Genomic DNA, 26,079 nt, shown 5'->3' with positions numbered 1-26,079 from the left:
CCCCTTCCATTCACATCAAGATTCATTTTCGATTATCTTAGTATACAGAAGATCAGCTTAGTATACCTTAAGTAAGGATTTCAACAGTTTGTTCCCACACAGAAACATAAAGTGAAAAATAATAGATGATTTTTTTTTTAAATGATGATGAAATCAGATCAGACCTATTGTCATGTTTAATCCCAGTGAGAATCAAGTTGGGAATTGATAGTTTCTTTTCTTTTTTTTTTTTTTTTTTAACAGAAGATCAGTTTAGAGTACATTAAGTAAAGATTTCAACAGTTTGCACCCCCATAGAAACACAAAGTGAAATATACTGTTTGAGTACTCGTTATAGCATTAAGCACTTACTCCTCATGTAGGATCTCTGTCCTTAATGTGCTGTACACTGAGGCTTAATGCTATAACGAGTACTCAAACAGTATATTTCAATTACCTTTTTTGATTTGATGTTTTCACACTAGCTGTAGACTGTCATTACAATTTTGCTGGCAAGTTGCCAATTTTCAGATCTATGGAAAGTGTATTACAGTAAGGGTCAGACTAGACTGCCCATGGATTCTCAGAAGTGGAAGGCAGAGCATATGAAATCTTTATTACAAAAATGATTTTTAGTAGGTCCTCTGTGACTCCTTTTAGCTCTTTTTATGGAAAACCATTTATTCCTTTCATGGCTAAATTAAACAGGTATTTGCTTTTTCCCCAGAGTTAACAATACAATTTGTGCAAGCCTGCAACTGACTAAGACTTCTTAAAAACTTTTATCATTATCTCTCCTACACTAAGTATCTCATACCTCACATAATTAGGCACTTCCTACTATAGTAAATCCACGTAGAAATAAAAAGGCTTGGTGGCAAGACAAATATGTAGAACATGGTGATCAATGTAGAAATCTGTCTGTAGCAAACAACTTACCCATAAAAATATGTAAAATGGTTTTTTATGTGAGTAAGAATTACTTTTGAGAGTTGTGATGGGAATGTGGTATAGTGTGTTTAAAATGTCACACTCACCTTAGTGATTTTCAGGAATTTTGAGGGGTCCAGGACCCGACTGTTCTTAGCCCCTTGTACAGTGTTCCAGCCACCTTCGTCCACTCTCTGGACTCCTGCAGGAAGAATAGAAAGAGCCATTCTCTCATCTGCCTCCAGTCGGCATAACAGTGAGGGTGAGCAATGTGTGCAACCCAGTCACTCCAATGAAACCCAAGACAAGACACAAAAGACGCTGTTCCAGCACTGCTGAGGGTCTACAATATCCGCAGCTTGAGGATGTAAGGAAGTGCTGCTTCCGCTGGATCTCCTGTGAAACATTCTCACTAACCTACAAGAAACCAACAACACACACACACACACACACACACAAAATTTCAGCGCTGGACAAGGCAGGCCAAGTCTAGTTTGGACGTTCAGGGCTGCAACACTTTCAAACAAGTCAGAGGGAAACGATTTCACCCAGTGCTGCTGGTGATGCAGCGAGTCTGCTGCGATCCTCTCCAAAATTTCAGCTTTCATTCTTCTCTCTCTCATCCAATTTGTCAGCAAATCTTGTCAGTGCAGCCTTTACGGCATATTCCAGCATATTCAGAGCCTAACCCTTGTAGCTACTACCAGCATTAGCGATGTTTCCCAGATGACTAAAGAGACCTCTTCACTGGCCTCCCTGCTTTCATCCTTGCCAGGTTTGTCATGGCTGCCAATACGACCCCAGTAAAGCATATGCCGGAACTCGTCATTATTTTGTTCAAAATCCTTGTCTTACCTTTCTACCTCGGAGAAACAGACAAGACTCCCACACGGCCTCCTGAGCTCTCAGTGGTGCATCCCGGACCCCTCTCAGTCCCCAGCTTTTCCCACTTCCTCCTCAGGCCCCTTAGCTCCAGCCACACTGTCTCCGTGCTGTTTCCTGCAAATGCTGTTCAGATCTTTCCTACTGTTCCCATTGCTGAAACCTTCTTCCTCAGACACCCACATGAACTAAAATCTGCTGTAGGTCTCTGCTCAAACAGCATCAGCTTCCAGAGGTTCTCTAACCTCCCTGTTTACTGAGCCTTACACTCCCCATTCCCTCACTTTATCTCTCCATACAACAAATTTGACAGTTTATATATTTTGTTTAAATATATAGTAAGATTACTTAAGATGTGACTTTGTCCTTACTAATTGACTGGCACTCAGTAAATATTCATTGAATAAACAAATCAAATTGTCTATCCAAAACCTTTTCTGATTCTTATTTATGAACATGTCTTGATTTTCTGCGTTATCTGATATTATTGGTTATGAACAGACTTGCTGCCTCCTTGTTTCTAAGAAACTTGTCTCAGAGTATTTTTCCTTTCTATGTGCTCTTCATCTGTCACTCCCCAAGAGTTCTTTTCCTTTAGTCACCTGTGAACATCCTTCATGCATTAAGCTTTGATATCTTCTCTCTCAACCTAGTTCAGTAGTAAATAGCCATTATCTAAAAAGCACTGTGCAGGTACTGTGGTGCAGTGTGGCACCCATGACAGCTAAGAGAAAACTTTCTTCCATGGGAGAGTTATTTCTCCTAACAATCTCACTATGAACCCTCCGGTGTCTTCAATAAGTAGCAGTTAAGGGTAACTGAGTATCTGCTGTGAGCTAGATGTGAATCTAAAAACATCACGTTTCACCCTCATTTCGTCCTCACAAAAATTCTAGGTACAACTATTAGTTTTTTGTTTGTCTTCTCTTATCCAAGGCTACACATCTAAGAGGGAGGAGAGCTGAAATTCAAGGCCAGACAGGCTCCAGTCTATGCTCTCAGCCACTTTACCACGTGACCTAGTCACTCTTCTGTTTACTGCAGAGGAGCATTCCCGTTTAGATGTTCTACTGTCTTCTGGAAATGAACAGAGCAAAAAATTTACCATTTCTCTCTCAGATTTATTTATTTCAAAGGCAGAGTTACAGACAGAGGGAGATTTCCATCCACTGGTTCACTCCCTAAATGGCTGCAATGACAAAGATGGGCCAGGCTGGAGCCAGGAGCCTGGGACTCCATCCAGCTTTCCCAAGCCCTTGGGCCAATTCTCCACTGCCTTCCCAGATGCAGCAGCAGGAAGCTGGATCAGAAGCGGAACAACTGGGACTTGAAAAGCACTCCGTTGATGCCAGTATCACAAGCAGCTTACTCTGCTGTACCACAATGCCAGCCCTATAATTTGTCTTTTTTTTGAAAGATTTATTTATTTTTATTTATTTGAAAGGCAGAGTTCCAGAGAGGCAGAGGCAGAAAGAGAGAGAGAGACAGAGGTCTTCCACCCACTGGTTCACTCCCAGATGGCTGCAATGCCTGGAGCTGCGCCAATCCAAAGCCAGGAGGCAGGAGCTTCTTCTAGGTCTCCCACATGAGTACCGGGGCCCAAGGACTTGGGTCATTTTGTACTGCTTTCCCAGGCCACCCCAGAGAGCTGGATTGGAAGTAGAGCAGCTGGGACTCAAACCAGCACCCATATGGGATGCTGGCACTGCAGGCAGCAGCTTTACCCACTATGCCACGGTGCAGGGGCAGGACTCTCCCCTCTATAATTTGTCTTTTAAAAACGTTTCTCGGCCGGCGTCGCGGTTCATTAGGCTAATCCTCCGCCTTGCGGCACCAGCACACCGGGTTCTAGGCCTGGTCGGGGCGCTGGATTCTGTCCCGGTTGCCCCTCTTCCAGGCCAGCTCTCTGCTGTGGCCAGGGAGTGCAGTGGAGGATGGCCCAAGTGCTTGGGCCCTGCACCCCATGGGAGACCAGGATAGTACCTGGCTCCTGCTATCGGATCAGCGCAGTGCGCCGGCCGCAGCGCGCTGGCCACGGCGGCCATTGGAGGGTGAACCAACGGCAAAGGAAGACCTTTCTCTCTGTCTCTCTCTCTCACTGTCCACTCTGCCTGTCAAAAAATAAATAAAAATAAGTTTCTCACCCCAATGTTCTTAGTCAACAGATTATTTTTTCAGGTGTAAAATGCCCTCTATTTTACCTTTCCAACTTCTTGCATCTGTCTCTCCCTTCTATTCTAACTGATGACAAAGTCTCACTTTACATGCAGGGCTTCAGCAACAACACCTGGCTGAATCAAGTGCACTCCCTTGATTCATCATGTGAAAAGCAGGACTGCCCAAATCTGTGTCTATTAAATGCGTCAAGTCTGTATTCCTTAAATATAATTTTTAAAAAGCAAGATTGGTTCTTTTTAGATTTTTTTATTATTTATTTGACAGGTAGAGTTATAGACAATGAGAGGAAAAGACAGAGAGAAAGGTCTTCCTTCCGTTGGTTCACTCCCTAAATGGCTGCCACGGCCGGCGCTGCGCCAATCCGAAGCCAGGAGCCAGGTGCGTCTTCCTGGTCTCCCTTGTGGGTGCAGGAGCCCAAGCACCTGGGCCATCCTCCACGGACCTCCCGGGCCACAGCAGAGAGCTGGACTGGAAGCGGAGCAAGCGGGACTAGTACCCGGTGCCCCAACTGGGACTAGAATCCGGTGCCCATATGGGAGGCTGGCGCTGCAGGTGGAGAATTAACCAAATGAGCCATGGCACTGGCCCCGATTGATTTTTATTATGTATCTCAAGCATGAAATTACTCCTCTGACAATGGCTCTTTAATGTCTGCCAAATCAAGTTAAAAGTTTTTTTTTTTTTTTAAAAGATTTATTTTATTTATTTGAAAGATGGAGTTACAGAGAGAGGTAGAGGCAGAGAGAGAGGTCTTCCATCCACTGGTACACTCTACAGATGGCTGCAATGGCCAGAGCTGCGCCGATCTGAAGCCAGGAGCCAGGAGCCTCTTCCGGGTCTCCCACATAGGTGCAGGGGCCCAAGGACTTGGGCCATCTTCTACTGCTTTCCAAGGCCTTAGAAGAGAACTGGATCAGAAGTGGAGCAGCTGGGACTAGAACCGGTGTCCATATGGGACCAGCAGATGGAAGACCTCTCTCTCTCTCTGCCTCTCCTCTCTCTGTGTAACTCTGAATTTCAAATAAATACATAGATATTAAAAAAAAAAAAAAAGGAAGTAGAGAAGCCAGATCTTGAACTGTCACCCATATGGGACACTGGCACTGCAAGTGGTGGGTTAACTCATTATGCCAGTGTCGGCCCCAGAAACCATATTTCACGCTTCTTTTTCTGTCAATAATACATAGGAAATGCTCAATAAAGTCTTATTAGTGGCTTTGAAGTAGTCAAAGAAATGATTTTTAGACCCTGCATTTTCTGCTTTTACCTAATAACTAGTCTCCAGGTAGAAATACTTCAGTGAAAATTACTATCTTGGGGCCGCTGCTGCCTGCAGTGCTGGCACCTTATATGGGCCGGTTTGAGTCCCGCTGCCTTACTTCCAATCTAGCTCTTTGCTATGGCCTGGGAAAGCAAGTCTTTGGGCCCCTGCACCTGTGTGGGAAACCTGGAAGAAGTTCCTGGCTCCTGGTTTCAGATCAGTGCAGCTTTGCCCATTGTAGCCATTGGGGGAGTGAACCAGTGGATGGAGGACTCTCTCTCTGCCTCTGCTTCTCTGTAACTCTGCCTTTCAAATAATAAATAAATCTTTTAAAAATTACTATCTTTTCTTCAGGTTATTCTCTCTGCATTCCTTTCACATCTAAATATTGTCTTTATAAACTTTTATTTGAAAGGTAGTAAGACAGAGACAGGGAACGATATTCTAGTCACTTTGTCACTCCTCAAATGCCCACAACAGCTAGGGCTGGGCCAGGCCAAAGACAGGAAACCAGAACTCCATCTGGGATCACGTGGGTGGCAGATAACCCAGTACTTGGAGGCAGCATCCTACTGTATTCCCAGGATATAATTATCAGGAAGTGGATCAGGAGTGGAGCTGTGACTCAAACCAGGCCCTCCAATACCCCAGGTGGCATCTTCCACACTCTGCCCTCTAGAATACTCCAACACCTTTCCCTCGAGCTCCCTGTCCTCTAAAGCGCAGTGGACTCCTCACTCACCTGGTCTTCTCTTCTCCTTGGTCATGAGCTGCTGCACCTTCCTCTGTTCCTCTTGTTCTTCTATTTTAGCTTCTTTGTGAATCTGCTCAATAGTTTTAGGCCCTTGATCTGCTCTTCGAGACACCCAATTACACTAGAAAAGTGAAAAATCAGGTTATCAGCCAGATGCTGAAAATAAAAATAAAATTAAATTATAAGTTTTTAATTTTCACTGCTAGAAAAGTATAAACTACCTACAAAATCTGAGATTATGGCAGTTTTCCATCTGTCATGTGGATGGCACTGTGTACAGTATGGTAATTAGAGTTAAGAATTAAATTCTTCTCAATCAACCCTGACCAACTTAACTGTACAATGCACATTCCAACAGCAAATGGACAGACTGGCCCAAATGTATTTTATCATTATTCTGCACATTTGAAAGGAGGAGAGGGAAGAGGAGTCAAGAAGGACAAGGGTTCCTTGGCATTGCCTTAATCTAGGGGTTCTATTAGTTCATATCACACTCCATAGGGAGTCTAATTAGAAGATGACTAGCATTCTTCTTCCTCCAATATCAGGGTTCTGGATCCTGCACAAAGTGTCACACCATTGTGCCCTTTGGTTATCCCCTCTACTAAGGCCAAAAGTTGCCTCTTCATACTTTCCTGTTCCATTTCCTAATGTTCTAACATCTGATACAAGTAAAAGGAGCTGAAGGCATGGGTGGGGAAGTATTTTCTACTTATTAGACAGAGGCAAGGATGGCAAACAGATTTAAACCAGTATGCAGGCCGGTGCCACAGCTCAACAGGCTAATCCTCCGCCTAGTGGCGCCGGCACACCGGGTTCTAGTCCCGGTCGGGGCACCGGATTCTGTCCTGGTTGCCCCTCTTCCAGGCCAGCTCTCTGCTGTGGCCAGGGAGTGCAGTGGAGGATGGCCCAGGTGCTTGGGCCCTGCACCCCATGGGAGACCAGGAGAAGCACCTGGCTCCTGCCTTCGGATCAGCGCGGTGTGCCGGCTGCGGTGGTCATTGGAGGGTGAACCAACGGCAAAGGAAGACCTTTCTCTCTCTCTCTCTCTCTGACTGTTCACTCTGTCAAAAAAAAAAAAAAAAAAAAACCACACCAGTATGCAAGTGGCTTTGGTAATAGGAGAGATCCCAACGCCATGCCGGGGCTTTAGCAAAACAGAGAACCATCACCAGTGCTGGATTCAGACAGGAAAGAGGTGTGCCCCGCATTTACTTTCTCTCCTTGGGCTGGCTGCACTATATTCCCTACAGGAGTTAACTAAGAGAAGAAATCAGGCTACAGTGATAAACACTGTATGTGGTATAAGAAGAGAAAAACATTATTATAGAATAAGAGGGTTTATAGGAAAAACAATAGAGCAGAAAACATCAACATGTGGGCACTTTCCATAATGATCTCGCTGAATCTTTACAACAAATCTGCAAGGCAGACAACATCCCCATTTTACAGATTAAAAGTGTAAGGCTCAGCAAAGTCAAACATTCATTGTGAAGATCAGACTGATCATTTAGCTCACGAAAACTAAATTTAATTGACCACAGTCTGAATTCAGAACTGCTTATTTCAAAACTGCAATGTAGTCTGATAATCAAAGTAAGGAGTAGAAACACGCAACAATTAAGAGGTTCCTAACTCTCTCAGGAATACACCAGTTCAAGATCAGAGAGTATTGAAGCAAAATCATTAATTTTATTTATTTGTTTATTTATTTTAAAGACACATTTTATGTATTTCAAAGGCAGAGTGGCAAAGAATCTTCCATCCATTGGTTCACTCCCCAAATGATCACAAATGGGACTGGGCCAGGCTGAATCCCTGAGCCCAGAACTCCATCTGGGATTCCCACATGGGAGGCAGTCCCAAGTTCTTTGGTCATCCTCTGCTGCTTTCCCAGGTGCATTAGCAGGGAGCTGGACGGGAAGCAAAGCAGCCAGGACTCAAACCAGTGCTCTGACACAGGATGCTGGTGTTGCAGGTGGCAACCTAGTCTACTGCACTGCAACACCAGTCAGAAGCATTTTTTTTTTTTTTAAGATTTATTTATTTGAAAGGCAGAGACACAGAGGGAGATATCTTCTATCTGTTAGCCCACTCTCCAAGTAGCTGCCAACAACCTGGGCTGAGCCAGCCTGAAGTTAGGAGCCAGGAGCTTCCTCTGGGTTTCAGAGAGAGAGGGAAAGACACACTGAGAGAGGTTTTCCATCTGCTGGTTTACTTCCCAAACGGCCACTATGGCTTGCACTAGGCCAGGCTGAAGCCAGGAAACAGGAGCTTCATCTGGGTCTCCCATGTGGGTGGCAGGGACCCAAGAACTTAGGTCATCCTCCACTGTGGGGAGCAACTCGGACTAGACTATTACTGGAATTAAGACTTATTCTATGCATCTGTTCTCCCACAATATGGCGCTGAGAAGGGAGTAACAACTTCTACGCAGCTGCCTCTCGCCAACTTGAGTGATGACCTGCAGGAGCTGATCCTGCTCCTGATTGGAGGAGAGCAGCGTACTCGGCATGTGGGTAGCAGAGTTGGGATTGGTGGAAGAGGACTATAAAGGAGGAGAGAGACAACATGCACCAGGAACACCTGAGGAACATCTGAGCAGCCCCTGAGAGAGCCGGCCGGCGGTGTGCCGCTCCCCCGCGGAAGTGGGGAAAGTGGCAGGGGGGACCGCCCTTCCACGGAGGTGGAAGGGTCAGTAGCCAACCCGGGAAGAACCAGCAGCAAACCCGGGGAGGGCCGAGCAGACAAAAGAACAGCGCAGGGTCCTGTGTCGTTCCTCCATGAAGAGGGGGAGCGACATAATGGTGCCGTGACTCGGATATGAAGCCTAGGCAGGGTTTAGTGTCGTTCCTCCACGAAGAGGGGGAGCGACACTCCACTGCTTTCTGAAGTGCATTAGCAGGGAGCAGGTTCGGAAGTGGAGCAGCCAGGACTCGAAACAGGTGCCCTTATGGGATGCCGGTGCTGTAAACTGTGCTTTTAACCTGCTACACCACAGCACCAGCCCCAACCATAAGTTTTTTTTTTGAAAATATTTTATTTATTTATTGAAGAGGCAGATTTATAGATAGTGAGAGGGAGAGACAGAAAGAAAGGTCTTCCAGCCATTGGTTCACTCCCCAAAATGACCACAATGGCTTATCTGAAGCCAGGAGCCAGAATCTTCTTTCAGGTCTCCAACATGAGTGCAGGGGCCCAAGCACTTGGGCCATCTTCCAGTGCTTTCCCAGGCCACAGCAGAGAGATGGATCGGAAGAGGAGCAGCCAGGACTAGAACTGGCGCCCATATGGGATGCCGGCACCACAGGCAGTGGTTTTACCCTCTACACCACAGCACTGGCACCAGCATTAAGTTTTTATACATGTTAACGTTAGGACATCCTTCTCCTATTCAATTTATTAAAATAATTTAGACTAGTAGTATATTTCCTTTTCTTTCCTACTTACCAGCCTTAGGTCTATCACATCTTGAAGCATGAATCGAATTCTAGATGAGGTTTTTCTTTCTTTCACAATTTTTTCCATCTGATTAAAGTACTGGTCCATACGTGGCTACAAGAAACAAGATCATTAGTATTTCTGGCTAAAGAATTCAAATGTAATTTCATGATATAGATTTTTTTTCATTATAGAGAGCTTTTAAATGTTTAAGGAATAATATGACAGGATTTTTAATTGCCCATATGATTGCCCAAAGAAAAGATTACACTTTTCAGACTTTTGAGCAGGTGGCTTTTTTATGCTATTAATTATAGATCAGAATATAATGGAAATGCTATTTTGCAGCTCCCTGGAACCTTCCTTATGAGAGAGGTAGCTGTGTCCTTTGTCCCCCTTTTTTCCTACTTTTCCTGCTGAGAATTCTAAGGACTTAATGTTCTACCTTAGGAATGTGAAACAGTAAGCTACAAGGACTTATCTATGAACTTTGCTTATATAAGTGAAAAACTTCAATAATGTAGAAACTACAGGTACTTGGGATTTTCTGTCATAGCTAAACATAATTCTAGCTGACTCAAATGTTATGGAACAGTTCTGACATTATTTCTTTGAAGCACTTCTCATTTCCACAAACCTTACTTGGACAGTACTATGTTATGTTTGAATTATAGTATTTTTGGTGAATTCTTATATTATGGTTAGCTAGATGGGCCATTAATCAGAGCATAAACTTGAAGAAAACCAGGGGCCAGCATTGTGGCATAGCTGGATAAGCTGTAGCTGGCAGTGCTAGCATCCTATAAGGTTCAAGTCCTGGCTGCTCCACTTCTGATACAGCTCCCTGATAATGCAACTGGGAAAGAAGCAGAGAATGGCCCAAGGGCTTGGGTCCCTGCACCCACGTGGGAGACCTGGAAGATGCTGCTGGCTCTTGGCTTCAGCCTGGCTCAGACATGGCCATTGCAGCCATTTGGGGAGTGAACCAGCAGATGGAAGACCAATCTCTATCTAAAATAATATAAATCTTCAAAAAAAAGTGAACTACTGGGTTTTCCACATTTCTGTACCACCCTAGAGCCTGACACATAGTAGCTTTTCTTTTTTTTATTTCAGCTTAAAACTTGCTGTACAAATAAATGACCTATGAAATAGTTACGGAGGAAGAAAAGAGACAAGTGACAAATAATGTGAACAATCTACAAATTGTCTTCTGTATAATTTGGAACCTGCTCCTCTATGACTCTAATGCAAATGTGGCAGGGAACATGCTGGCCAAAAACTGATGATTAGATAGACAAAGGGAAATTAACAGCCTCAGCTGTGGGGGTGAGAGAGTATTTTGCAACCCAGAGCCTCTGTGGAAAGTTTCTGAATTTTTACCTTTGCTTTCTCAAAGTCCAAGTCTTTGCCAATGGTGGTGAGCAGGCGACACAGACACTCCAGGGATTCCTCATCGTGGTTCTTTAGCAGTTTCACCACACAGTCGTGCATGATGGCTTCAGTCAGCATTTTGAGTTTAAAGAGTTCTCCAATAAACTTGATGTTACCAATGGATCTCCGTCGGGCTTTGTCCTTGGCTTCTTCCAGTTCATCATGAAGCCTTGTCCTCTCCTCTGGCTGTCGTGTGAGAAGGAGTAAGAGCATCTTAATGAAAAGTTGTATGCCTCACGATCCTTACTCGTTCTGAGCGTCAGATGCCCTGTGAGGATCTGACAGCGACTGGGGACTTACTTTTCAAAACACGAACTACACCCACAAAGACCTCCTGCATTTCAGATCTCCAGAACCCAACGCCCTCTCTCAAGTCTAGGTTTAGACTGAACGCTGCTGCGGAGAGCTGAGCTGCTCTGACATTCAGCACTAAGAGGAATAAAACAGAACCCCTTTAAGGAAGCGGGGAGATGCTGTACCCGGCCTCACGTGTCCTTGGAAGCACTCAACACGCGTGAACACTGTCTTTCTGATGATACACTTACAGCACTGGCAGCTTCAAGTTCTTTCTGCTTCTTCTCAAAGACATCATCATCTGCTTTATCTTTTTCAAATTCCTTCTGGCAACGGTTCAGCAATAATTTCCGAAAATTCACTGTGTTACCAGGCTTGTCTGCCATCGGTACTTTGAGCTGCACGCAGATAGGAAAACGTAAAAGCAGCAAGATTAAAGACATTCAAAATGTCTATTTTCATTATTGTGCAAAATAATGCTACTGAAAAACAGGTAGGTTTTCTACAAGGGATACACAATTCAGCTTCAGGCATTTCATGATTCAACAATAAGATGTCTTGAATATTCTAAAGAACAGATACATATTATTCTCATACATCTTTTATAGCCATGCCTTTAGCTGAATCGGAAATTCACATCATATCATTACACCTGTGACCTCTTTTTACCTAACTAGACTTTTTTGATTTACCTCTGTTGGGTTATTACTTTTTTATTTGTAAACTATCATTAAGTATTTTGATTTAATGGAACAAACAGAAATGACTTAAGGCAGGGGAATATTGATTTAGAACTATTATAGTAGGTAAGAGCCTAACTCCAGAAAATGGTAGAAGCGTGGGGCCAATACTGCAGTGTAGCAATTAAAGCTGCCACTTGTGGCACCAGTATCACATATGGGCACTGGTTGCAGTCCCAGCTGCTCCACTTCTGATCCAGCTCCCTGCTAATGCGCCTGGGAAAGCAGCGGAAGATGGTCCAAGTATTTGGGCCTCTGCACCCATATGGGAGACCCAGAAGAAGCTCCTAGCTTCAAATTAGCCCAGCTCCAGCCATTGTGGCAATTTGGGGAGTGAACCAGCAGCTAGAAAATCTGTCTCTGTAACTCTGCCTTTCAAATAAATCCATAAATCTTAAAAAAATAGTAGAAGTCAGAATATTTGAGGGCTTTTCAGATACTGTTTCTTTTCTTTAAGGGAATGTCACAATAGTACAATAGTAGTACTTACTATGGTTATCAATATATAGCAGTATACTCACTGATTATTATGTACATGCCAATAGAAGGTATTAAAATTCTCTGAAAGTGGGCCGGCGCCGCGGCTCACTAGGCTAATCCTCCGCCTAGCGGCGCCGGCACACCAGGTTCTAGTCCCGGTCAGGGTGCCGGATTCTGTCCCGGTTGCCCCTCTTCCAGGCCAGCTCTCTGCTGTGGCCAGGGAGTGCAGTGGAGGATGGCCCAGGTGCTTGGGCCCTGCACCCCATGGGAGACCAGGAAAAGCACCTGGCTCCTGGCTCCTGCCATCGGATCAGCGCAGTGCGCCGGCCGCGGCGGCCATTGGAGGGTGAACCAACGGCAAAGGAAGACCTTTCTCTCTGTCTCTCTCTCTCACTGTCCACTCTGCCTGTCAAAAAAAAAAAAAAAAAATAAAAATAAAAAAAAAATCTCTGAAAGTGTGGCCTAACAAATGACCACATTTGAAATAACCCCTTGACATACAGAAAGATCCAGAGTAAAGCAGGAATGCAATTTGGAGGCTCACAGGTTTCCATCCAGATGCAGTAACTGCTTCCCAGGAACTGCAATAGCTCCTATCTTTCAGGTTACTTACGACCAAACATAGACATTTTATGAACATGTCTAGAATATTAACAGATCTGTCACAATGATTCTGACAATAAAATATGTATTTTACAGATGAAATCCCCATTGAGCACAACTGTATAAAACGGCAAAAAAGTTTTTCTGGAATCACAAAGTGAGTTCCAAAGTTCTAAAATGTATTTGTGCTTGCCCTAGAATATGTACTGTATTTATACTCACAAAATAGCTACCAACTATCAAGAGTGGACTTGGGAGGCTGGTGTTGTGTGGTGGGTTAAGCTGCCACTTGCAGTGTTGGCATCCCATATGAGTATCAGTTCCAGTCCCAGCTGCTCTGCTTACAATCCAGCTCCCCACTAATGGGTCTGGGAAAGCAGTAGCAGATGGCTCAGTGTCTGTCACCCACTGGGAGACCTAGATGGAATTTCTGGCTCCTGGTTTCCACCTGGTCCAGCCCAGCCATTATGGCCTTCCAGGGAGTGAACCAGAGGATGGAAGAGCTCTCTCTTTCCTTGCCCCTCTTCCCCGACCCCACTTTCTGTAAATCTGTTTTTCAAATGAATGAAATAAATCTAAAAAAAAAAAAAAAAAAAAAAAAAAAGAACGAACTTGGGACAGCTGTAGATCACGGCTGAATGACTGGAAAAATGTCCTGACACAGAGCACTACAATGCCATACTGTATTTGCATGAGAAATGACAGCACACACTCCAATATATTTCCTATGATGATTAAAAGTTCATTTAACAAGTCTGCTTCTAATCAACGAAGGAACTAGGTGTTACCTTACATAGCAAGAAGCATTAACTAAAGAAGACAGGATGGAGCGGGTTAATGCCCTTGCCTGTAGCACCGGCGTCCCATGTGGGTTCCGGTTCTAGACCTGGCTGCTCCCCTTCCAATCCAGCTCTCTGCTGTGGCCTGGGAAAGCAGTAGAAGATGGCCTAAGCCCTTGGGCCCCTGCACCTGTGTGGGAGACCCAGAAGACACTCCTTGCTCCTGGCTTCAGATCAGTGCAGCTCTGGCTGTCGTGGCCAACTGGGGAGTGAACCATGGGATACAAGACCTCCCCCTCACATTCACCCTCTCCCTCTCCTCTCGCCATGTAACTCTGACTTTCAAATAAATATATCTTTTTTAAAAAAAGAAGACAGGAACATCATCAAATAATTTTTAGACAACTGTAGCGATATTAATATATCCTTACTCTGAATTCAGGCAAACAAATAGAAGTGACTATAAATTATTTCATAGTCAGGCCTATTCTACACTCACACAAGGGGGCTCAGGAGTTTTTCAGTCTTCAAGAAATGCTCCATGAAAGCAAAGATTTTTGAAAGCAAATGCCAAAGGTAGTGTCTATCTTTTATTATACAGGACCCAGAACACACAATAATGCACTGATTAAGAAATACAACAGAGAATCAAGAACTGTATTTATGAGCAGCTGGCATATAACAGAGCACCAACATAACAGGTTCTAGAACAAACTAAATGCTATTTCAATCTGTTGCTTCTTAGGAATGTTAAATTAAACCAATTGGCCGGCGCCGCGGCTCACTATGCTAATCCTCCGCCTGCGGCGCCGGCACCCCGGGTTCTAGTCCCGGTCGGGGTGCCGGATTCTGTCCCGGTTGCCCCTCTCCAGGCCAGCTCTCTGCTGTGGCCCGGGAGTGCAGTGGAGGATGGCCCAAGTACTTGGGCCCTGCACCCCATGGGAGACCAGGAGAAGCACCTGGCTCCTGCCTTTGGATCGGTACAGCGCGCCGGCTGTGGCAACCATTTAGGGAGTGAACCAATGGAAGGAAGACCTTTCTCTCTGTCTCTCTCTCTCACTGTCTAACTCTGCCTGTCCAAAACAAACAAACAAACAAACAAACAAAACGAACAAAGAAACAAAACACCAATTGAACAGTCCCATCCAACTTCTTGGCATATGCATCATCATCTATATTAAGTATATAATTGATAGGTAAGAAAAAATGGCCTGGGCTCCAAAGAGATGTTCTCTACATTATGGATTTACTGTGCAGAAAATGGGAGAAATGTGGACAACAGAATGAAAATACAAACCACTGCAATCTGAGAGGTCTTCAGAAAGTTCCGAGGGGACTGTATGTTTAGCCTAGTGGTACACCCACATCCCACACTGGAATACCGGGGTCTGAAACCAGGCTCCAGCTTACAGCTTCCTAATGCAGACCCTAGAAGGCAACTTGTGATATGTCAGGTTAGGGCAGGAGACCTGAATTAAGTTTCCAGCTCTCAGTTTTGGCTAGGAAACACTGTTGTAGGCATTTGGGAAGTGAATCAGTGAATGGAAACTCCTCTATCTTTCAGATAAATAAATAAAAATTAGAAACAAAACTGCAAGTTCAGGTGTTTGGCACAGTGGTTACTAACACCTCTTGGGACGCACACCTCCCATATTGTAGTGCCTAGTTTTGGTCTCCAGTTCTGCTTCTGCTTTCAGCTTCCTGCTGTTGTAGACCCTGAGAGACCACAGAAGACGCCTCAAGTACTGGGTCTCTGCCACCCATGCAGGAGACAACTGAGTTCCTGGCTCCTAGCTTCTACCAGAGCAGCCCCGACTGCTGTGTTCACTGTGGGCATTTGCAGAATGAACCACTGCATAGACGATCCTTCTCTGTCTCCTTGCCTTTCAAAAGCAAACAGTAAAATATAAACATGGATTTTGAGATTTTTTATAACAAGATAAACATATCTTTTAATTCCATTTTCCCCACAAACTTAAAAAATATTTATTTCTTTTCTTATGGCTCCAATAGTCAGGGCCAGGCCAGGCTAAGGCCAGAAGCCAGGAACTCTAGCCGGTTTCCTACATGAGTGGCAGGAACTCACGTACTTGAGCCATCATCTGTTGCTTCCAGGTGTATTAGCAGGGAGCTGGATCAGAAATGGGGTAGCCAGGAGATGGACTGGGACAATGATAAGGGAAATGGTGTATCAGGCAGTGGCTTAACCTGCTTGTTGACAACAGCCCCTCCACACATTTTTTGACGTAGCCTCACATGGTAAGAGGGACCAGAGTTTAACTGAGTTCTCCTGCTCCCCTCAAAAGTCAGAGAGTTGAAACAAATACAATTTGTGATGGTCTGGGTGAAAAAACAAACACAAATCACATCTGGTAAGGGTGAATTCCACCATACAAATGATGTTAAAGGCTGTGCCATAAAGTCCCTGAGTATAAAATTTCTCAGCTATGATTTTTACAAACTTTTATGCAGGGGAGGTTACGTCGAAATCCAAAAGTTAAAGGCTTAGGCTCAGACTATTTTCTTGCTTGAGAAACACACACACACACACACACACACACACACACACGGTCTTTAACAAAAGCTCCAGGTTTATCATCTAAAACAAGGGGGGCACGCTTGTACCCAGCTGAGAGGACAGCTTTGTGCATTTAATGACATGGATGCTGCGGAAGCACTGGTCTGTCAGGTGGGCTGTAGCTGAAGCGTGCAGAGGAGTGTGTACTCTGAAGGAGCACTGGAAATGAACCCCAGTTCCCTAACGATACAGCTGTGTGAACTCTATCAGTCACCTCAGCGAGCATCAGCCCCTGCACCTGCAAACACACCCTCCAGACTGCAGACTGAAGGACATCAGAAAGTAGCTCTTGAGGAGCCCAGCAGCTGAAACGCCTGCACCCCACAGCGCAGCAGTTGCTGGTTCAGATTCCTGGCTCTGCTTCCTAAAACTGGCAATCGTGATGGCTCAAGCAATTGGATTCCTGCTATACTTGTGGGAGGCCTACATGGTATTCCCGGATCCTGGCTCCGGCTCTGGCCCTAGCCTGGTGCTAGCCATTGTGGGCATCTGGAGAGTGAACCAGCAAATGGGAGGAAGTAGGAAATTGGGCCACAGTCATAATCAGAGTTCTGCTGTATAATTTTGGCCAAGTTACTTAGCTTCACTGCACCTGTTTCCTTTGAACATGGAAATGAGGACATCTATCAAGACTGTTGACAGGACTAAATCTGACTGTCCTGGTAAGGAGAACAATAGAGGTTGACACATAATAGGGGGCCCACAAACAATTAATATAGCTACAATTAAACACTCAGAGCTGTATGTGACATGCCTATGCCTAAAAAGTAACAGTAACTTGTATTATAACAACATGGCTATTAAAGAAAGGATCTAAGCAAACTTATTCACTAAACAGTAAGAAAAAAGTACAAAAAGCAAGGGAAATGAACATCTGGGATCCCCAAACACTGGTCAAGGGAACTTTCACAAGTATAGAACATAAAGAATATGTGATCATACATAAGCTTTTCACTTGAAAGTATTAAGGCCAAATAATAAACAGAATGGCCACAGATTTGCAAAAAAGGAATTCTGAATGAAAGAATGCCTAGCTGCACAGCTCACTGAAGGCTTGCTTTGGGACATAATGTTAATGCCCTCTGGGGGTGGTTGCGGAAATCAGTAAGCCAAGTAGAACACAGCCTCTGCAAAGCGTGATTCGTGGTAAATGTCTTTGCTCTCAGAGATGATAAATGTGACAGGACCATGACATTAATAAGTCAATCTATGTTGCCTGATGGACAATGGCTTGTCAAGAGGCTGAAATTGTTTAGTCTAAACAGAATATGAAGAACAGATGTCTTAAGTCTGCTCCAACTGCTCTAAAAATGGGGGGACAGAGTGGGGAGACTTTAACAACAGGCATTGATTCCTCACAGTTCTGGAGGCTGAGAAGTCCAAAGTCAAGGTGTCACTTGGCTCTTGGTGAAGACCCACCTCCTAACGTGCATACAGCTGATGTCTCACTGTACCCTCAGGATGCGGGGAGAAACTGCTCTGGAGTTCTTCTTCTTAGAAAGGCACCATAAACTTTACTATAAACTATGAACTTACTTAGGCCCCAGAGGCCCTACCTGCCCACATCAACAGCGAAGGTTAGGCTTCAAGTTATAAATTTTGAGGGGACACAAACATCAGTCCATTAACCACGGACAACACAGATGTTTGCAAATGTGACCATGGAAAGTAGCAAGAATGAAAGATTTTGTGTGACAGTGAGAAAAGGAATTATTTAGAAACTATAATTTTTATTTAATGGTAGACAGTTATCAAAATGAAGATGTATTTGTGTTTTAAATGGGTTAAAAGATGGTTTGTTTTCCTCAGGGAGCAAGGGAGTCAGTAGGAACATCTTAGTAAGCATGTTCACTAAGTAAGCAAGAGACATAGTCAACAGAAATCACCTTCCTCCACCCGCCCCTCCCTTCCCTTTTTCCCCCCACAGGAGAAACGTGGCCTGCCTACATATAGGGCCCTCAGCAGTCTTGGATATGAATGCTGCTGCGTCACAAAGTGATTTTCTTCAGGTAACAAGACTCATTCTCTGACATACTTGTTAGCATTCAGAGTATATACTTCTCTTCTCCAAAAGGAGCACATTCCCAGAGAATCACCGAGGCAGTCAGCTGTGTGGTAATGACAGTCAAGTAGGGGAACAGAAACGTGCAAGGACAAGCCTCGACACGACTTAGCATGCTGTTGCAGAACATAAAGACGCTGGCAATAACCCCACAGCCCAGTAGTCATTTTGCCCGCAAAGCACGTGCTGAGCTGAGTCAGTTGGTAATATGACGAGTACAATGCAAGCAAACGGCACTTCCTTACTAATTCTCTAACGTGGCTTTCTAGAGCCTGGCTTACTCTTACATGGGCACAGCAGTAAAGCAATTGTTCATATATAATATAAGTCGTGAGCTCACAGTGACATGCTATCCTCTACTAGTGGTTATGGTCCTGACCTTAGTAAGTCACCTGCTAAAACTGTACATAACCCACCATGTACACCAGGAATACATCTATCAAAACACATCTCTGAGATACACCTGAAGAGGTATGTAGTGCTCAGAAACAAACACAAGAGTCAAAGGGAATGCAGTTATGAAAGGGCAGGCGATTTCTGATCATCTTTTCACCAACACATCTGTTATCTCCCATCAGGTAAGCTGTAGATCCCTCCTCCTCCAGTCAAGGTTGACTTTCCATGTCTGTGATTCCAGACTTGACTTCTGACAAGATTCTTCTGTGTCCCTTGCTCTCTATCTCTTCCTATTCTCAGTCTTGTCATTTTTTTTCATAGTTTCCTTTTAGGCACTTAAAGTGGCAACATACAAGTTCTGGGCCTGGTAACACAGGGCACAGAATGACAAAAACAAAAAAACCACCATAACAAAAACCACCCCTATCTTTAATGTCATTCTTTGTAGCTGAGGTATGGCTGGCTGCCAGAGCAGAGGAAAAAGTAACAAGAGCAGTCTCAGATCATATTATATTAAACTCTTTCAAGCTGGTCACTCTCTCATTCAGGCATTGACTCACTTACAGCACAAGTCTTAGGGTCTATTATGTGCCAGGAAGTGGAAGAGAGTAGTGAACACAACAGAAAATATTTCTGTCCTTAGGAATTTATATTCTAGAGGTTTCTGAGACAGATATTCATTGCAATTATGAGTAAAACAAAAGCATAAATTTAACATTTTAATAATTCAATTAAAATTATATTTAAGTACAGATTTAGATAAAAGACAACATTTCCCTTGCCCATTGTTCTTCATTTGCCATGCAATTCAGGTGTCCTCTTTCTAAAAGAAATGCTAAGTTCTAGTTAAATGCTTTGCTGTTCACGCAAGGGGTATTGCATACCTCTGTTGTCTTGCCTAGCTGAACTAACAGAAGCTGTGGTGTACTCCAGAGCCCTGGCCCAGCCCTGGCCCAGCCCTGGCCCAGCCCTGGCCATTGCTAGCATTTGAGGGGTAAGGCAGCAGAGAGGAATGCTTTCTGTCTCTCTCTCTCTCTCTCCCTCAAAAAATAATAAAGATTAATGAATAAAAGCACCAGAAAACACTGGGCAGGCAGAGATGCTCCAGATACTATATACAAAAAGACTGGAGTTTATCCTTGAGATTTTTCTAGAATCAGTATAGAAACAAGAAGACAACATTTACTATCTCTTAACAATCTCCTTAAGCCTTTCATAGCTTACCATGGTAGGGCTTGGTGGAGCAGGCAACAGCACATACATCTATACGTCTCATTTTCAGGGCAACTTGGGAAAAGCCATTCTATTAGTTTCCTCTAAATGTAAAGCACACACTCTCTCTTTTTCTTTGAGGGGCAGGGAAACAGAGAGAGAGAGAGAGAGAGAGAGACAGAGACAGAGAGACAGAGAGACAGAGAGAGAGAGAAAGGAAGAACCCGAGCTCCTACTCGTGGATGTACTTCCCAGATACCCACAGTGACAGAGGCTAGAGTCCGGTCTCTCTCATGGGTAGCAGGAACCCAGTTATTTCAGCGATCATCAATGCACCCAGGGTCTGCATTAGCGGGAAGCTTAAATCAGGAGCGGAGCTGAATTCAAACTCAAGCAGTCCATATGGTGTGTGGGCATCTTAATCAGCATCTTTATTGTTAGGCCAAATGTCTGTGGCAGTTTTTCTTAAAAGCCTAACATCTTTTAAGACTTCATGGAAAAAACTGGTGTACAAGGGCCAATACTGTGATGAAGTAGGCTAAGCCTCCGCCTGTGGTGCCAGCATCCCATAAGGGTGCCGATTCATGTCCCAGCTGGCTGCTCCGTTTCTGATTCAGCTCTTTGCTAATGGCATGCGAAAGCAGTGGAAGATGGCCCAAGTGCTTGGGCCCCTGAACCCATGTGGGAGGGAACCCCAAAGGAAGCTCCCTGCTCCTGGCTTTGGATCATTCCAACTCTAGCCATTGTGGCCATCTGGGGAGTGAACCAGCAGATGGAAGGCCTCTCTCTCTGTCTCTCCCTCTGTGTATAGCTTTGCCTCTCAAATAAATAGACAAACAAACAAACAAACAAAAAAAGAAAACAAAATACTGGTGTACAATTTAATATTTTTCTTTAGGATTCACCTAGATAATCACTTCAAAGTGAAGAAAGGAATTTCAGATGTAAGCTATCCATTTGACTTACATGGGAGCAGAAGAAAGGTTTAAAAACTGCTCTAGAGGGCCAGCGCTGTGGTGCAGTAGGTTAATCCTCTGCCTGCAGTGCCAGCATCCCATACAGGCACTAGTTCTAGTCCCAGCTGCTCCTCTTCTGAGCCAGCTCTCTGCTATGGCCTGGGAAAGCAGAAGATGGCCCAAGTGCTTAGGACCCTGCATCTGTGTGGGAGACCCAAAAGAAACACGTGGCTCCTGGATTCGGATCGGTGTAGCTCTGGCCATTTTGGCCATTTGAGGAGTGAACCAAAGGATGAAAGACCTTTCTCTCTGTCTCTCCTTCTCACTCTCTGTAACTCTACCTCTAAAATAAATAAATAAAATCTTTTTTTTTTAAAGCTACTGTTAAAAAACTGCTCTAAACAATGAAAGCAAGTATTCTGTACCTTAAAATCTCAGCAATCTCAATACTACTGCCACTTTGGCTGGGTAACTCCTTGTTGGGGGAGCCTCTCCCCGCATCATAAGATATTTAGTAGCAGCCTGGCCTGTACTCATTAACAAGAATCAAAAAACGTCTCCAGATAAAACCAACTGCTCCCTGAGGGCAAAACACCCCTGATCAAGACCACTGCTCTACTTCATTGTTTGAACTAAAATTTTGTCACTTAACAAAGAAAACTACTGAAAAAAATTTCAAGACTTCTCTAAGCATTGAATCCCAATTTAGGCAATTTTCCAAATTTCAGATAAAGTTGTAAAATAGGGACAACAGAGTGGGTACAAAGCTTACCTGCCATCTAGCTCAAAAAAATAGTGCTTTGATTTCCAATACTCCTAACTTTTACTGCTATTATTTCCACCTCCTCAAACTACCTATTTAGGCTCACATTGTATGACTATGTGTGACTGATTAGCACCAGATTACATTATTTAAATGACTAACAATAACCCATGATAAGTGGCAAAGGCCTATACATTTCTTAAGCTAAAATTAAAAAACAAACAAAAAGGAAAGAAAAAAAGAAATGTCTGTATCTATCAGTACTGCGGCAAATACAGTTTTGTAAAACTTTGTTTTACAACTATGTCAAACCAATGGTTAAGAATGTTATACTAAGGCTGGCGCCGTGGCTCACTAGGCTAATCCTCCGCCTGCAGTGCCGGCACACCAGGTTCTAGTCCCGGTCGGGGCGCCGGATTCTGTCCCGGTTGCCCCTCTTCCAGGCCAGCTCTCTGCTGTGGCCAGGGAGTGCAGTGGAGGATGGCCCAGGTGCTTGGGCCCTGCACCCCATGGGAGACCAGGAGAAGCACCTGGCTCCTGCCATCGGCTCAGCGCGGTGCGCTGGTCGCAGCGCACCAGCCGCGGCGGCCACTGGAGGGTGAACCAACGGCAAAGGAAGACCTTTCTCTCTGTCTCTCTCTCTCACTGTCCACTCTGCCGGTCAAAAAAAAAAAAAAAAAAAAAAAAAAGAATGTTATACTAATTACAATTTTAATGATTTGTGATTACTTTAATATTTATTGTTTATAGGGGCTGGCACTGTGGCGGAGCAAGTAAAGCCGCCACCTGCAGTGCAGGCATCCCATATGGGCACTGGTTCAAGTCCCAGCTGCTCTACTTCCGATATAGCTCTCTGCTATGGCCTGGGAAAGCAGCAGGAGACAGCCCAAGCCTTTGGGTGCCTGCACCCATGTGGGAGACCCAGAAGAACCTCCTGGCTCCTGGCTTCAGATCAACCCAGCTCAGGCTTTTGGGGTCGTTTGGGGAGGGAGCTAGCAGATAGAAGATCTCTCTTTCTCTGTGCTTCTGCCTCTCTGTAACTCTACCTTTAAAATAAAAAAAATTTTTTTAAATAATATTTGTAAAATTTACTGTATATGGATGGAAATACGTCATTTTTCCGTTCTTTTTTTATTTTTTATTTTTTTTTTAACTTTTATTTAATGAATACAAATTTCCAAAGTACAGCTTATGGAGTACAATGGCTTCTCCCCCATAACTTCCCTCCACCCCATTTTTCCATTCTTAAAGACTATGAATCAGGTTATAAGACCTGCAATTCAATCTGTGGCTGGTTCAATAGCAGCATATGGTGGTAATGAAGTGTTTGTGTAAGTCTCTTATACATATAGAAACCTGAGCTATTTTCTGACTGTTAGGTTAAGTTGCAATTATCTTCTTCTGTGTGGCTTCATTTTATTCTTTTCAAGATATCCTTTGGTGAAAAATGCTCCTAATTTTGAAACAATTTTTATTTACTTTTTTTTTTTTTTAAATCTTATTTGAAGAACAGAGAAACACAGACACACAGAGAGGAAACTTCCATCGGCTGGTTCACTGCCCAAAAGGACACAACATTTGGGCTTGTAATAATTGTTCAAAGCAACACATAGATGGTTTCTATTATTATAATCAACTTCACTCTGTAGCTGGCATTTCCAGAACTGCACAGTCTGGACTTAGAACACTTCCCATCACCAATCACCAATATGGTTTCAATTTATTTATGACTTACTACAGGCCAAATACTGAGTTAGGAACTTAAGATAACCTCATTTGATTTGTCCTCATAATATCATACATTATATGAACTTATTTTATGGATTAAAACTGAGATTAGTAAACTATTCTAAGGGTATAAACTTAGCAAGTGGCAAAGTATATTTAGTTTAAATAAAAATACTTAATTGTAAAGCTTAAATATTAAACCCGTAACAGTGAGACTGCTAAGCCAGAGTCTGCAGCCATTATGTCATGCTTGATGCTTTGGACGTGACCTTGCCTGGACTACTTCCTTTGTTCTCTATACTCGCACCCCTCATGATCCCAGGTTCAACTGGAGCTTTATTTGCACCATGAAAATTTGTCACTCTCACACCAATACGATTTCTTTTTCCTCCAATATATGTTTTGGGTTTAAATCACCCATTCAAGTAACAACACACTGCTATATTACAAAATGTGACTTGTCTTTTTCTGATGAATCCTATTTTATTTTCAATATGGATGTTAGTTTTTTTTTTTTTAATTTAGATTTATTTATTGACTTGCAAGGCAGACATACAGAGAGAAAAGGAGAAAGAAAGAGAAAGAAAGGTTTTTTTTTTGTTTCGTTTTTTTAAGATTTATGTTATCTATTTGAAAGACAGAGTCAGAAAGAGAGAAAGAAAGAAAGAGAGAATGCAAGTGATAAAGAGAGGTCTTCCATTTGCTGCTTTCCCAAGTGCATTAGCAGGGTCCCAGATCAGGAGTGGAGCACCCAGGACACCAACCAGTGCCCATATGGGATGCTGGTGCAGTAGGTGGCGGCTTAACCTGCAATGCAGCCACCCTATTGTTTAGGGTATTAAAAATAGGAGATGTAACTTTGCTAACTTCCAACAGACTTACCTGTCTTTGACATAAGTATTCAAAAATATTGGTAGAATGATAGAATTTTGTATTTTCATAGCTTGTCTCTAAGAAATGAGGTATGATGAAATGAGTTGTAGTAATTTAGGAAAAAACCCACATGTTAAAGATCATACATTTCTGACACAAGTACTTTGGTAACAGTAACAGGAAGGGAAAACCCAGATGGTACATGGCAGTTTAATGACTGCAGAATAGAAGAGGGCAATGAACATTAATCACAAGGTCTTTGGTCTCCATTCTGTCTTGCCCTAGCACTGACAGGCTGTGCAGAGTAAATGGCTGTGGATAATATAAAAAGAGATATCTAATGCTTTTAACAGATGAAATGATTAGTTATGAACCCTTCTCACCATAAGACAGCTGTCCTTTCATTATCGTGGAGGCTAGAATTAGAAGTAACTGTGTTTTGTTTTGATTTTTTTTTTTTTCCAAATTTAACTAAAGGTAAAAGCAAGCCATAGGGAGAAACTGGCTGCCCATGACAGTAATTTCTGTTACTAATGTAAAGCTTGGAAACCTCTGGAACAAGATGGATGAGATCATCACATGCCCATTTCAATCCTGTCTCCAAACCCCGACCAGAGGTGAGTATATATTGCAATAAAGGAAGATTCTCCTTATACAACGAGGATGCTTTGTTAGTAAGTGCTAAAAATATATTCTCCCCTTTACGTGGCCCCAATGAGACTTCTGGGAAGAATGTGCAGTGAGGGGAGAATATACCTCTTGGAGATTTCTCGTTTTACTCCTTCCTCTCTTCTTACCGTTACTAGACATCGACACATGTTTGCGTAAGCCACAGAGAAACTGGGTTCATCAATAGCCTTCTCAAAGACCAGGTCAATGACTCCTTTCAGCCGCTCCTCTGTGTCAACAGTAAGTCCTGACACTTGTTTCATCAGTTGGTTGAACATCTGCGGTGTCAATTTATTTAAGATACTCCGAACTTTCCTAAAAAGTTCCTAGAAGGGCCACAAAGAAGAAAAAAAAACCACATTAGAATAACTAGGATAACATGATGCTTGATGTAAGGTTTGTTTCTAATAACTAATTCAATTCCTCAAATTATTAAAGATTGTGGGCTAGTTACAGAAGTGATTAAATCCATCAATTTTAACACCTTCTTATTACTACTGATGAGACATCTAGAAACCGGCTTTAGTCACATCTTGCTGGCGAGAGCATCAGCCAGTATGTATCTAAGGGTATCCTGGCAATATGTATTAAAAGCTTTAAAACTGTGATGTACCCTTTGAACAAGTAGTTACAATATTATAAAATTATTCATATTTAGCGATACATACAAAGATTTTGATCAATAACTTCTATCATATAACCCTTTAGAGAAGTTAATTTCAACATTCAAAAATAGAACTTTGTCTAAATTATGGCACAATATAAGTATGGTATGGAATGGTATGAAATACGATGCAGATATCTTCTAAGAGATGTTGCAGAAAGAAACTCATCAGTTTAGGAACAGAAGAGATCATCCTCAAGACAAAAAGGGTATCTACAATCTAAAGAGTGAAACACTGATTGCTCTTAGGGGATGAAGCTAAATTGTCTGTTCTCATCATTCTTTTTTTTTTCCCCCCATAGGCAGAGTGGACAGTGAGAGAGAGAGACAGAGAAAAAGGTCTTCCTTTGCCGTTGGTTTGCCCTCCAATGGCCGCCGCAACTGGTGCGCTGCGACCAGCACACCGTGCTGATCCGATGGCAG

The 26,079-nt window shown here is 43.4% G+C and overlaps 1 protein-coding gene across 43 annotated transcripts in view; it reads right to left on the bottom strand.

Moving 5' to 3' along the window:
• The window catches only part of EIF4G3 (eukaryotic translation initiation factor 4 gamma 3), a 378,821-nt gene that overhangs the window by 53,731 nt on the left and 299,011 nt on the right, over positions 1–26,079 (bottom strand). For all 43 annotated transcript variants that reach the window (XM_070079133.1, XM_070079138.1, XM_070079134.1 and 40 more), the window contains 6 exons: positions 25,121–25,318; positions 11,405–11,551; positions 10,809–11,045; positions 9,435–9,539; positions 5,973–6,105; positions 1,017–1,111 (listed from right to left, as the gene is read on the bottom strand). In XM_070079133.1, the coding sequence (XP_069935234.1) occupies positions 1,017–1,111; positions 5,973–6,105; positions 9,435–9,539; positions 10,809–11,045; positions 11,405–11,551; positions 25,121–25,318 (915 nt within the window). The remainder of the gene's footprint in view (positions 1–1,016; positions 1,112–5,972; positions 6,106–9,434; positions 9,540–10,808; positions 11,046–11,404; positions 11,552–25,120; positions 25,319–26,079) is intronic.

The sequence above is a fragment of the Oryctolagus cuniculus genome, chromosome 7 (assembly GCF_964237555.1).
Source record: "Oryctolagus cuniculus chromosome 7, mOryCun1.1, whole genome shotgun sequence".
In the NCBI taxonomy this organism is placed as follows: domain Eukaryota; kingdom Metazoa; phylum Chordata; class Mammalia; order Lagomorpha; family Leporidae; genus Oryctolagus; species Oryctolagus cuniculus.
The sequence above is the reverse complement of the archived record's forward strand: the minus strand, read 5'-3'. Positions and strand labels throughout refer to the sequence as shown.